The sequence below is a fragment of the Perognathus longimembris genome, chromosome 8 (genome assembly GCF_023159225.1).
Source record: "Perognathus longimembris pacificus isolate PPM17 chromosome 8, ASM2315922v1, whole genome shotgun sequence".
NCBI lineage: Eukaryota > Metazoa > Chordata > Mammalia > Rodentia > Heteromyidae > Perognathus > Perognathus longimembris.
The window spans coordinates 73302745-73315379 of NC_063168.1; the positions used below are offsets into that span (position 1 = coordinate 73302745).

Consider the following 12635-nt stretch of genomic DNA (forward strand, 5'->3'; position numbering starts at 1 on the left):
CCACATTGTTCTTGGAATAGAAGTGAAGTACAACCTCCACATGGAAACAGATTTTCATTGCGCTGTGCTCCTGTGGCTTTTTTTCTCTCAAGATGTTTTCGAACTGTAGTAAACAGTCCATCTATAAGACCATTGAAAGTAAAGCCCAGGAGTGTTTTCAAGAACGCAGCAACAAGGTGTGTGGGAACTCCAGGGTGGATGAAGGAGAGGAGTGTGACCCTGGCATCATGCACTTGAACAATGACACGTGCTGCAACAGCGACTGCACCCTGAGGCCCGGCGTGCAGTGCAGGTGAGCTGCGCTGGGGGCTTTCCCGTAAAGCGTGCGCGCTCGAAAATTGTCCTTGAAGCATAGTGCCTGTAATCCTAACTACTCCGGAAACTCAGAATCATGGTTTAAAGCTACCCGAGACAGACAGATGTGAGAAACTCTTATTTCCAGTTAACCAGCAAAAGCCAGAAGTAGAGGCATGGCTCAGATGGTAGAACTGCATTTGAGTGAAATAAGCAAGAAGACAAGCCCCAAAGTTACACACACACGTCCTTGAACTGGGCCACTGGTGGCTCACAGTTGTGATCTTAGCTACTTGGGAGGATATATAGGTTCAAGGCCAGCCCAGTCAGAAAAGTTCACAAAGAGAAGACCCCTTCTCAACCAAATAGTTAGGTTCCACGGCACGCATCTCTCCAGCTTCGTAGGAGATCCAGATCAGGGGATCATGGTTCTAGGCCAGCTTGGGCAGAAAAGTATGTGTGACTCCATAGCAACAGAAGAAACGGTGGGCATAATGGCACATCCTGCCATCCACCCATAGTGGGGAGTGGGAAACAGGGTTGCAGTCTAAGCGTGTGCCTGGCAGGCAACAAGACCCTTCCCATCCACAGTGAAACGAAAACAGCAACAAAACTCCCTTGTATGTTCTAGGATGTAGCAATTCTACATTTGATTTTTTTTTTTTTTTTTTTTTGGCCAGTCCTGGGCCTTGGACTCAGGGCCTGAGCACTGTCCCTGGCTTCTTCCCGCTCAAGGCTAGCACTCTGCCTCTTGAGCCACAGCGCTGCTTCTGGCCGTTTTCTGTATATGTGGTGCTGGGGAATCGAACCTAGGGCCTCGTGTATCCGAGGCAGGCACTCTTGCCACTAGGCTATATCCCCAGCCCTCTACATTTGATTTTAATGTTTTGCAGTGCTGGACTGGAGTTCTGGGCCTCACACTTGCGAGGCGGGTGTAGTAGTTCCTTGCACCATGCCACTGCCCCCTCTATCTTCTGTACACAAGTACATGCGTTAGACTTCCCAAGGTCATGCATGGCTGCGTCCTTTCATAAGAAAGTACTAGGGCCATCAGAATGACAGCCCGCATGCGTCTATGCAGTAAATGGTGGGCAGCCCCAAGCTAGGTGGTGCGTGTTGTTTCTGTTTTATGTCCTGACGGACTGTGCTTGGCTTCGGAGCGCTTCGAGTCCTGGCTGAGTCCCAGGACCACCGAAGCCCCATGAATGCCTGCCAGGCGCCCCGTTCCTCTGCCACTGACTGCCGGTGAGCCCCGTCTTTTAGTGAATGCATTAAGTTAATGAAAGCCAAGCACGTCAGTGTTATGGGGGTCAGCCCATGCGCTTTCCTCCCAGAGAGCCCGGCACAGGCAGCGCCTTCCCCACACAGTAGCACACGGGGCATGCAGCAGGTGTGACTCGGCCACGCGTGTTCTCTAGGCTTTTAGGGCATGGAAATCCGTCTGCAGTGTGTGCTGTGCGGCTGTCCTGAGGCGTGAACTGTCCCCCTGTGTTCTTCCACAGTGACAGGAACAGTCCTTGCTGTAAGAATTGTCATTTCGAGACCGCGCAAAAGAAGTGCCAGGAGGCCATCAATGCTACCTGCAAAGGCGTGTCCTTCTGCACAGGTGCTTTGTATGTGCTGCACGAGGGTGTCATGTCAGACTTCACATGTATGTTTCGTGTCCTGCACAGTGCATGTCTAAGACAAAGTCCTTGTGCGGGTGTTTGGAGTCGTTCTGCCTGTGTGTTTCTTGCTTCTCCTGGGATCTTGTGGCTCGGGTGTGAAGTGGGCTGTGTGTTGGCCCCCTCCGGATGAAAGCGGCCCCCTGGCGGCCCAGTGTGCCAGGGGCTGGCTTCCTCATGGGCTGTGCCTGCAGGGAACAGCAGCGAGTGCCCCCCGCCGGGAAATGTGGAAGACGACACGGTGTGCCTAGACCTGGGCAGGTGCAAGGACGGGAAGTGCATCCCCTTCTGCGAGAGGGAGCGGCAGCTGGAGTCGTGCGCGTGCAACGGTGAGCGGGCGGGAGGCGGGAAGCGAGGCTGGCACTGCGGCTCGGGACTGTGGCTTCCTAACCTTGGAGGGTGACCTCGCTAGGTAGCGGCTTGGACCCAGCACAGGTGTGGTGGGGCTAGAGCACTGCCCAGCATGGAGAGGCCTTGGAGAAAGAGAATAAACACCCAGCAGAACAGTACCTGGCACAGCGAGTGCCCAGTGATGAAAAGATGGCGTTGCTTCTTGAGTTCCTGTTGCTGTTTCTCTCAAGTGCAGTCTGAAATCTTCCCCAAGGTTAAATGGAGACCAATCCCACTTACACTTAGGGTCACCCTTGGGCGTCCTGAGGTTGCCCTCCCCCAGCTGCTGAGGGAGGGCGCAGCCCGGTTGCGGGGCTCCAGTCAGCTCTGCCTGGGGGTGGGGGCAGTGCTGTTCCAGTCCTTCAGTAAGAGCGTCGAGTTCAAGCATGCGTGCACCCAGAGAGTGCGTTCCATCTCTGACAGACTGGCTCGATGCTTCCAGCCTGAGCGTGGGCAGCGTCCACGCCACGGAGTGGGGCCCAGCAGCTGTTAGAAGGCGATGTTGGTGCCAGAACCCCAGCCCCCCACATGCGCAGGCTCTAGTTCTGAGCAGCTTTGGGAGCGCGGGCGCTTCTGTGTTTCAGAGACTGACAACTCGTGCAAGGTGTGCTGCAGGGACCACTCCGGCCGGTGCACGCCCTACGTGGACGCGGAGCAGAAGAACTTGTTTCTGAGGAAAGGAAAGCCCTGCACAGTGGGGTTCTGTGACATGAATGTGAGTGTCGGCTCACGGAAGCCCACATGCCCCCTGCTTCCCTGGCGCTGGTGGTCAGGCCGCCTGGGTCTGCCCTGCGCCCGAGGCCCGGCTTCGGTGTCCCCCTGTAGACGGGATCCAGGCCTCCCTAGTCGCATGAGGACCCACTGCCAGAAGCCAGCTAACTTCAGTGTAAAGCCCCCTGCCTGGCCTTCAGTTGCTGAGCTCACAGTGCTCTGCCTCTAGAGTCGGAGCTGCACTGGCCTGAGTCCATTTGGCTGTTTCCTCCTATGTGAGCCTCCTGACGCACTTGGAAGTCCCATGAGAGCTAACAGTGGGTCAGATTGCCTTCCGTCTGTAAAATCAAGGACTTACATAAACATCCAGTCTGACAATGGTTTCCTTCCCCTGGGGCGTGTTGGGGGTGAAGAGGGAGAGGCAGAGACACTGATTGAATGTCACGAATGGAATAGCCTGTTGTTGGTGCACTGGTTTCCTCCAGTCTTCGTCTCCTAATGATTCTAAGCTCGTGTATAGAAATGAATTGAGCATGGGCCGGGCATGGCAGTGCACAGCTGAGGTTCCAGCTCTTGGGAGGCTCCAGTTATGAGGATTGAGAGCTTAAGCTTGGTCTGAGATACCTAAGAGACCTGCCCTCAAAAAACAAGACTGGAGGCAGGGAATGCAGCTTAGTGGTAGAACGCTTTCTTAGCATGTATGAAGCCGTGGGTTCAACTCCTCGGCACCACATAAACAGAAAAAGCCCGAAGTGGCACTGTAGCTCAAGAGGTAGAGTGCTAGCCCTGAGCAAAAGAAGCCAGGGACAGTGCTCAGGCCCTGAGTTCAAGGCCAAGGATTCGCCAAAAAAAAAGAGGGAGACTATTTGTGAGACAGTCTTGAACAGTGCATACTGCTTTCTATTTTCTTTACACTGAAATCAAATCCTATGTTAGATAATCCCTTTAGATGACTTTAACAAAGCCCTTTACAGGCTACATTTTTATTTAACCACATTGCTTCTGAATTTTCATTGTTAGGAATTATGCTTTATGTTTTCTCTTCATAGGGCAAATGTGAGAAACGAGTACAGGATGTAATTGAGCGATTTTGGGATTTCATTGACCAGCTGAGCATCAATACTTTTGGTGAGGGATTTCTCTGGATTGTTTACTTAGGACTGAGACAATTTCTAAGATGACATTAGAAAACCGGCTTCAGAATTTATGCTCTAACCCCTCAAGGGAAAGTAGAAATGCTGGGCTAAGAATGGTAGCGCGTGCCTGGAATTCTGGGGTGCTGAGGAGGCAGACTCGGCCCAGGCTCTGTCTGTGGAGCTTGAGTGCTTGAACATGCAGAGGGAAATACTTAGTCAAAACAAGCCCTGAGCAAGCTTCTGCCCTGTACACTGTAAGTCTAATCTTGTTTTCTCTAAGACTTACATACAAGTGGACGCCTCAGATTTTGCAGAAGCAAGGATGTGTATTATGTTCTCAAGAGGCCTGAATTTAGATTTGTGTCACAAAAATATTCAGGTAACAAAAAAACACTGTCTTGGGCTGGGGATATGGCCTAGTGGCAAGAGTGCTTGCCTCGTATACATGAGGCCCTGGGTTCAATTCCCCAGCACCACATATACAGAAAACTGCCAGAAGTGGCTCAAGTGGCAGAGTGCTAGCCTTGAGCAAAAAGAAGCCAAGGACAGTGCTCAGGCCCTGAGTCCAAGCCCCAGGACTGCCCCCCCCCAAAAAAACACACACACACACACACACAAAAAAAAAGTCTTTTAAAAGTTTTCTTTCCTTGCAGTATTTTAATTGTAACTCTGCCAGTGCTTCTATCTAGAAAGCTATTGCCATTTTAGTCTTCAGTGAAATTTCTATCCCTAAGGAAAGCTGGATTGCAGGTGTTTTTATTTTTTTTTAACCAAACATTGAGTTGCTGTAAACTGTTCTTGGTTATCAAAATATTCATGTAGCTTTGGGGTTTTGAATTGGTGAATTCATAACATTTGGAAAAGCACCACAGGCACCGTGTAATCCGTTACCTACAAGGGATTGGGGTGTGTGCACAGAGGGTCTAGACAGGCCAGTCCAACTTACTTTGCTCCTATGTTTTCTGTGCTGCACATGTTGGTACTGCCTGGGCCGCTGGGGCCTGAGGAGCTGGGGCCCAGCAGAAGGCCCTGGGGCGCCGGGCTGTGGGCTTTGTGGCCGTGCCCCCCCTCCAGCTGGGCTCAGTGGCCCCGTCCTCCCCTCCCTCCCCCCTCCCTCCCCCAGCTGGGCTCTGGCCGTCCCCCTCCCCCTCCCCCCCCCCAGCTGGGCTCAGTGGCCGTCCCCCCCTCCCCCCCTCCCCCCCCCAGCTGGGCTCAGTGGCCATCCCCCCTCCCCCCCCAGCTGGGCTCAGTGGCCGTCCCCCCCCCAGCTGGGCTCTGTGGCCGTCCCCCCTCCCCCCCCAGCTGGGCTCAGTGGCCGTCCCCCCCCCAGCTGGGCTCTGTGGCCGTCCCCCCTCCCCTCTCCCCCCCAGCTGGGCTCAGTGGCCGTCCCCCCTCCCCCCCTCCAGCTGGGCTCAGTGGCCGTCCCCCCCCCCCCCAAGCTGGCTCAGTGGCCGTCCCCCCTCTCCCCCCAGCTGGGCTCAGTGGCCGTCCCCCCCTTCCCCCCTCCAGCTGGGCTCAGTGGCCCTCCCCCCAGCTGGGCTCAGTGGCCGTCCCCCCTCCCCCCCCAGCTGGGCTCAGTGGCCGTCCCCCCTCCCTCCCCCCCGGGCTCAGTGGCCGTCCCCCCTCCCTCCCCCCAGCTGGGCTCAGTGGCCGTCCCCCCTCCCCCCCCAGCTGGGCTCAGTGGCCGTACCCCCTCCCCCCCTCCAGCTGGGCTCAGTGGCCGTCCCCCCTCCCCCCCAGCTGGGCTCAGTGGCCGTACCCCCTCCCCCCCTCCAGCTGGGCTCAGTGGCCGTACCCCCTCCCCCCCTCCAGCTGGGCTCAGTGGCCGTCGTCCCCCCCCCCAAGCTGGGCTCTGTGGGCCGCTCACTGTCCGCGTTTGTCCACAGGGAAGTTCCTGGCGGACAACATCGTGGGGTCTGTGCTGGTGTTCTCGCTGATATTTTGGATTCCTTTCAGCATTCTCGTCCACTGTGTGGTGAGTCACGGGAACGTAGATGCCGAAGAACAGTGGAGCAGCTGCAGCCCGACCGTCGTGTTGGGAAAGAGCTCGGCGGCACTTCCGGCAGGCGGTGTTGGGAGGGCACGTGGCGCCCGGCGGCACTTCCGGCAGGCGGTGTTGGGAGGGCACGTGGCGCTCGGCGGCACTTCCGGCAGGCGGTGTTGGGAGGGCACGTGGCGCCCGGCGGCACTTCCGGCAGGCGGTGTTGGGAGGGCACGTGGCGCCCGGCGGCACTTCCGGCAGGCGGTGTTGGGAGGGCACGTGGCGCCCGGCGGCACTTCCGGCAGGCGGTGTTGGGAGGGCACGTGGCGCCCGGCGGCACTTCCGGCAGGCGGTGTTGGGAGGGCACGTGGCGCCCGGCGGCACTTCCGGTGGCTCCAGCCACGGGAGCTGCGCGGGTGGCTGCAGGGCGCGCCCCTCCCGCTCGCGCCCGCCGCCCCAGCGCCGAGCTCGGTGGCTCCGGAAGTCCCGGTTGCTCTCAGAGGCAGTGTTCACGGCCCTCGGCCGCTGTTCCAGGCAGGAACAGAGCGAGCGGAGGCGAGCTCGCCCGCAGGCCCTCGCCGGCTGCCTCGCCCCGGCCCCGCCCGGCCGCTGTCCGCCCGTGTGTTCCGAGCCCGTGGCTGGCCCCGGCCTCTGAGGACGCTGACCCCTGCCTCTCCTCTTCTTCCAGGATAAGAAGCTGGATAAGCAGTACGAATCCCTGTCCCTCTTCCACCCCAGCGTAAGTTGGCCACGCCTCCCACTGGCTTTGGCCCCGCCCGGCGGGGGGAGGGAGCTCACTTCCGGCCCCATCCTGCTCGGTGGTGCCGAGCTGCACGGGCCTGTGCTGAGGGGCGGCCGGGCAGGGCGGGGCTGGGCCGGGCCTAGGGCGTGAGGGCCCCTGACCCGTCTCCTCTTCGTCCTGCCCAGAACGTGGAGATGCTCAGCAGCATGGACTCGGCGTCCGTCCGCATCATCAAGCCCTTCCCCGCCCCCCCAGACGCCAGGCCGCCTGCAGCCAGCCACCATGCCGCCCGGGCCCGGGGCCCCCAGACTGGACCACCAGAGGATGGACACGATCCAGGAAGACCCCAGCACGGACTCGCACGCGGACGAGGACGGCTTTGAGAAGGACCCCTTCCCCAACAGCAGCACCGCCGCCAAGTCCTTCGAGGACCTCACCGGGCACCCGGTCTCCCGGAGCGAGAAGGCCGCCTCCTTCAAGCTGCAGCGGCAGAGCCGCGTGGACAGCAAGGAGACAGAGTGCTAGCGGGCCCGCGCCGCCCCGGTCACCCCCGGGGAACGGGGACCTGGCTGGCGGGTCGCGCGCGCCGCCCCTGCAGAGAGGCCTTTTCCTTTTGCAGAGGTAAGGTCCAATCGGGTATTTCCAGGCTCCCACGTTCTAGTTTTTTACTTTTAAAATATCCTTTGATCTCTGGTGCCAAAGCAGAATACAAAGCTGGATTGGGTTCTGAGTATTTGGTGTAATCTGGCTTTTTAAAATCGATAAGGCACTGATTTGGGAGGGGCCTTTTTTTTGTTCTTGTTTTTTTGCCGGCCTGGGCATGGGTGCTCTCTAGCTCAAGGCCAGGGTTTTACCACTTGAGCCACAGCGCCACTTCCAGGTTTTGGGTGCTTAATTGGTGATAAAGAGTCTCATGGTCTTTCCTACCTGGGCTGGCTTTGAACCACCATCCTCAGATCTCGGCCTCCTGAATAGTTAGGATTACAGACGTGAATGTGAGCCACAGCGCCTGGCCATCAGTTTTTTTTTGGTTTTAAATACACTGTAATGATCCCAACTGACAAAGCATTTGCCAATTGTTGCGAGGACATCGAATACAGATTTACTTATTTATTTCTGTCCTCAAATAGAAGCAAAGGAGATAAGCTAGTTATTATCTCCAAAATGTTGCCTTGTTGCTAGGTATTAAAGCTTTACAAGAATTGTAATCTTAAGCTAGAACTGGACAGTTATTCGGAGGCTTATAAGTAACGGCTAAATTTGTAACTATTTTGTCAGTTCAGGTCCCAAATTTGCTGGGTGGGTTTTCCTGTTTATAAAATTTATGTATTTTTAATACTGTCTGCCATGCTCAAGTTCACTATCCACAAAACCTAAAGAACTTCAGCCAAACCTGACCCACAAGACCGCGGCTGAGCTGGGTGGAGGGGGTGGGAGCACAGCTGTCCGTGACTGCTCTGTGCCTGTGGGCGGGGCCGTGGTTCTGCCTGCCACCTGGGTCCCACGCGTGCTGGGAGAACCACGGAGTCCTTCAGAAACCTCTGGCCTCGCACCAGACAGCCACGCACTTCCTGCTTTAGGATTCCGGATGCTCTGTTTTCAAAGGATAAAAATCTTACCCCGGTTTCTGTAAAAGTGGAGCAGGAAGCGTTTCCCCCTAAGAACCGAAATGTGCTCAGCAGCCAACCCGCTTTCGCCAAGGCGACTTTGCAAGGTGGAGGGAGGGCCGTTAAGCGAGCCTGTGCCTTTCTCCTGTGAGGATGCTCGTTACAGATCCTTGTTACACTAATACTTGAACTTGTACCTCGTGGTATTCCTACCTTTCAGTCACGGCCTTCTCGTCTTCTGGCTACACTTTCAGTTTGATACAAGGTGAATGGGTGTGTGGGTGCACGGATGAGTGACGCAGTTCTCACCTGAATGTAAGAAAACCCTTTTTTTTTTATAAAATTGTGCCTTTTTAAAAAACAAAGTGGTCTTTCCCTTTTTGCCACGTACGGGGTCACCCAGCTGCTCAGGGTGTCTGTTCTGTAGCCGTGCATCGCCGCCGCCTGCACAACCAATAAACGACTATCAAAACTGAGCGGATCCAACGCAGTGCTTCTCTGAAATGAAAAAAACCTGAAGGCTTTTATTAGGGTTGGGGGGTAATGTCAGTGGCATTGGTCCAGGCCGCGAGCGAGCGCCCGCTCAGCCTCCTGGGAATCTGCATTACTGCTTTCAGTTGTAGAACTGGCCTGCCAGGCAGGCCCACCCGGTGTGGCTCCTTGGGGTTCACTGGTGGTCCCCGTCTCCCAGCAGACTCAGCTCAGGCCTTGTCTCTTCCACTTCCTTCCAGTAGGGCAGCAGCAAGGGCAGAGCAGACACCTTCTTCTCTATCAGAGGCCACAGGTGTGAGAACAGAAACGCGTTCCCCTTGGGTGACAGGTGTAGTCCATCCGACAAGTAGGTGGCGAAGTCCTGCCAGAGAGGTTGCTCAGCGTGAGGGGTGCGACCGCCCAGGGGCAGGCGTCCAGCTGCGGCCTCCTGGGGTTCAGCGGCTCCCCGGGCTCCATGCTGGACCGTGGCAGCAGGCTGGGTCATGTGACATCGTGGCCAGCCACAAGGACTTGGCTGTGGCCCACGACTGTGAGTTCTAGGCCCTCGTCTTCCTGTGTGTTCGCCAGGATGGTGAGCAAGGCTGGCCGGACTCCGCTCTTACCGTGTGTGATTCGGCTTTAGAGTCACAATTAGAAAGGCGCGTCTCGCTGGTGGCCCCTGCCTGTCATCCTCGTTGCTACAGGAGAGCCTGGGGACCGAGTTCAAGTCCCACTGCGGCTCTGAACCTTATGCACGCTATGCTGTAGTAATCAAAATGTGCCCAAGTCTCACCCAGAGCTTGGCCATCCGCTGGGCTCTGCGCATTGCTTGCGGGGGAGCCCCCCACCCCCCGCTGTGCTCGGCCTGTGGGCCCGCCCGGCAGGGGCCGAGCCCCGGTCTGCGGGCGTCCGTCCCGCCGCGCCTTACCTCGCCGTCCTTCTGCATCAGCGTCCACAGGTCCAGGACGTCGGTGCCGCAGGCGCGGGCCACGCGCACGCAGGCGCGGGCGTACTCGCCCACCGTGGAGTTGCGGCGGTTTAGCCTGTGCCCTGGAGCGGGGAGGAAACCGGGCGGTGGCGGGCGGGCTCGGGCAGGGCCCCCCGAGGGCAGGCAGCCCCACGAGGCGGGGCACGCGGGGCCGGGCGGCTCACCCTGGGCGGCGCACTCGGCCTCCCACGCGGGCTCCCACAGCGGGGGCGGCGTCACCAGCACCACGCGCGCGGCGGGCACGCCGGCCGCCTGCAGGGCGCGCACCATGGCCGCCAGGTTGGCGGCGTACTCGGCCAGCGGCACGTGCTGCTTGGGGTTCTCCTCTGCGGGGCACGGGGCGGACGCGGGGCGCGGTGAGCGCGGACCGCGGGGAGCGCGCCGGCCCCGCCGCCTCCGCACTTGTCGTCGCTGGGGTTTGAACGCGGGTCCCCCGGGGACTTTCCTGCCCTGCCTGGCTTTGAACCGGGATCCTCAGGGCTCAGCCTCCGGCCCCGGGCCGCAGCTCGGCCCCCCGGCGCCCCCTCCCCTCCAGCCGCAGCGACGCCACCCGGGGGACGCGGAAGAACTGGGACGGGTGACCCGGCTCCCCGCCCCGCCGAGCTCTTCCCGAGCAGAGGGGGCGGCGGACACGCGTGGGCCGTGAGCGGGGTGGAGCGGCCCCCTCGCCCCCCCCCTTCACCTGGCAGCGCGCTGTCATTGGCGCCGAAGAAGATGGTGGCGGCCGCGGGCGCGCAGGCGCCGTCCCCCAGCAGCCGGGGCAGGACGAGGGCGGCCCACCTGCTGTTGTACCCCGAGAGCCCGCGGTTCACCACGTCGCACCTCCTGAAACCACAGGGCACGGCCCGGGGGTGAGGCCGGGCAGGGCCTGGGGCGCCCGTGGGGGGCGGGCGCGTCCGGACCCCGCCCCGGGAATTGGGAGCAGCGCACCGGCCTTGTTTTCTGGGCGCCGGAGCTGGGGCTTGAGCCGGGGGCCTCGGCCCTTCCTTGGCCTTTTCTGCCCCAGGCTGGCGCTCTGCGACCCGCCGACGCGAGCCCGGGCCTTCCTGCCCCCGGAAAGCGAGCGCGGCGTCGGGCCGGGCCGGGCCGGGCCGGGCGGCCTGGGCCCCGCACGCGTCCCCGGGGCGGGAACCGCCGTCCCGCGCTCGGCGCGTTCAGGCTGCCAGGCGGCGCGGGCCTGCGGGCCTGGCCCCGGGGCGGACGCGGGGGCCCGCCCTTCCGGGGTTCAAGAACGGCCAGGCGGGTGTCCCGCGCCTCGAAGCTCCGCACCGGAGGCTGGGACTGGGTGCGGGCGGGGGGCGGCGCGGGCCACCCCCCCCCCAACCGGCAGCGCAGCTCCGGAGGCCGAACACGCGCTCGGCATCATCAAGAAGCGCCGGGCTACTTTCTCGACCCACGCAAAGCCCTCGCGACATCCCCGGCCCCCCCACGCGTGGCCCGGGCGGGTCTGGGGGCGTGCGGGCGCACGGACGCGGGGAGCGGGGCGAAGGCGGATGCACGGGGCCCGGGGCTCCTCACCTGACCAGTCTGTCGGCCAGGGCCGCGCCCCATCCGCCCGGCTGGAAGGAGAACTGCGGAGAGAAGGGGGCGCGTCGGGCGCGCGGTGCACCGGCCTCCACCCCCGCACCCCCCGGCTCCCCACCCGCCTCGCGGGCGCCATTCCTCACTACGAGAGCTACTCAGACGCCTATCTGCAAGGGGCGGGGCCGGGTGCTCGCCCCGCACGCGCGGAGCCCGGGGTGCGAGTCCGCGGCGCCGCACCTACGGGGGCGGAGCGCTAGCCTGGAGCGAGCGCAGGGCCCGGCTCCGCCCGGGGGACGCGAGCGGCGGGGCCGGCCGCCCCCTCGGCGCCTCCCGGGGCGCCGATACCTGGGTGATGGAGTCACCGAAGAGCAGCACGCGAGGCCACCGCAGCGGACGCCCGCCGCCGGCCGCCGCCCCGGGCAGCGCCATGGTCCCCGGGCGGAAAAGCCGCGCGGGCCGGGGCGGGACTTCCGGGGGCGGGGCACGCCGCACTTCCGGCGGGCCTGGGGCGAGCCGCCGTCCCGCAGCCCGGGTTTCCCCGCCGGGCTCCGCGGGCCGCTCAGCCTCCCGCACGCGGGTCCCGCAGGCCGAAGCCGCGGGCGGTCGGCGGGGCCGGGCCGCGCTGGGCGCCTCCCGGTGGAGCTCGGCCTCCGGGGCCGCCCCGGGCGTCGGGACTCACTCCCCGCGAGGCGCGCGCCCGGCCGCTCGGGGCCGCGGGGCTGAAGTAGCGGGAGGAGGCGGGGGAGCTGGGAGCCGGCCTCTCCCCCCGCCTCCCGCCCGCAGGCCCAGGCCCAGCTTGGGCTGCCCCCGCCCTCCTCCCCACCCCGCGAGGCGGCCCGAGCGCTCGCCCCAGCTCTGACCCTCGTTGAAGGGGATCCCCGCGCCTTTGGCGTGAGCCGAGGCGAGCAAAGTGTCTTCTAGAAGTGTTCACTTTACACGAGGGCGGGGGGGGGGGGCAGGCAAGTCAGACCCCAAGGGGCGCCAGAAGCACTGCGGCCTCAGGGTCCCTGAAATGAGGGCGTGGGCTCTGTGCCAAGAAACTGCGAGCTACGAAGTGATTTTATCAGCACGCCAATGAAGGGATGTGGCCAAGGAATTTAATGTCATCAGGGACGGGACAAGAAAAT

At 61.3% G+C, this 12635-nt stretch overlaps 2 protein-coding genes across 2 annotated transcripts in view; one reads left to right on the plus strand and one right to left on the minus strand.

The window, feature by feature from the left end:
- The window catches only part of Adam17 (ADAM metallopeptidase domain 17), a 44297-nt gene extending 35670 nt beyond the window's left edge, over positions 1–8627 (plus strand). Inside the window, 9 exon segments of the mRNA XM_048353433.1 lie at positions 93–292; positions 1797–1900; positions 2153–2287; positions 2933–3063; positions 4109–4187; positions 6082–6170; positions 6865–6915; positions 7104–7166; positions 7168–8627. Of these exon segments, the coding sequence (XP_048209390.1) occupies positions 93–292; positions 1797–1900; positions 2153–2287; positions 2933–3063; positions 4109–4187; positions 6082–6170; positions 6865–6915; positions 7104–7166; positions 7168–7443 (1128 nt within the window). The 3' untranslated portion in view covers positions 7444–8627.
- A 397-nt stretch (positions 8628–9024) lies between these two features.
- On the minus strand, positions 9025–11945 carry Iah1 (isoamyl acetate hydrolyzing esterase 1 (putative)). The gene is made up of 6 exons (XM_048353435.1): positions 11854–11945; positions 11503–11555; positions 10667–10809; positions 10149–10310; positions 9925–10046; positions 9025–9378 (listed from the first exon to the last, which is right to left on the minus strand). Exons 1-6 carry the CDS (start codon positions 11935–11937, stop codon positions 9193–9195), a joined length of 750 nt encoding a protein of 249 aa, XP_048209392.1. The 5' UTR covers positions 11938–11945; the 3' UTR covers positions 9025–9192.
- Positions 11946–12635: the final 690 nt, after the last annotated feature.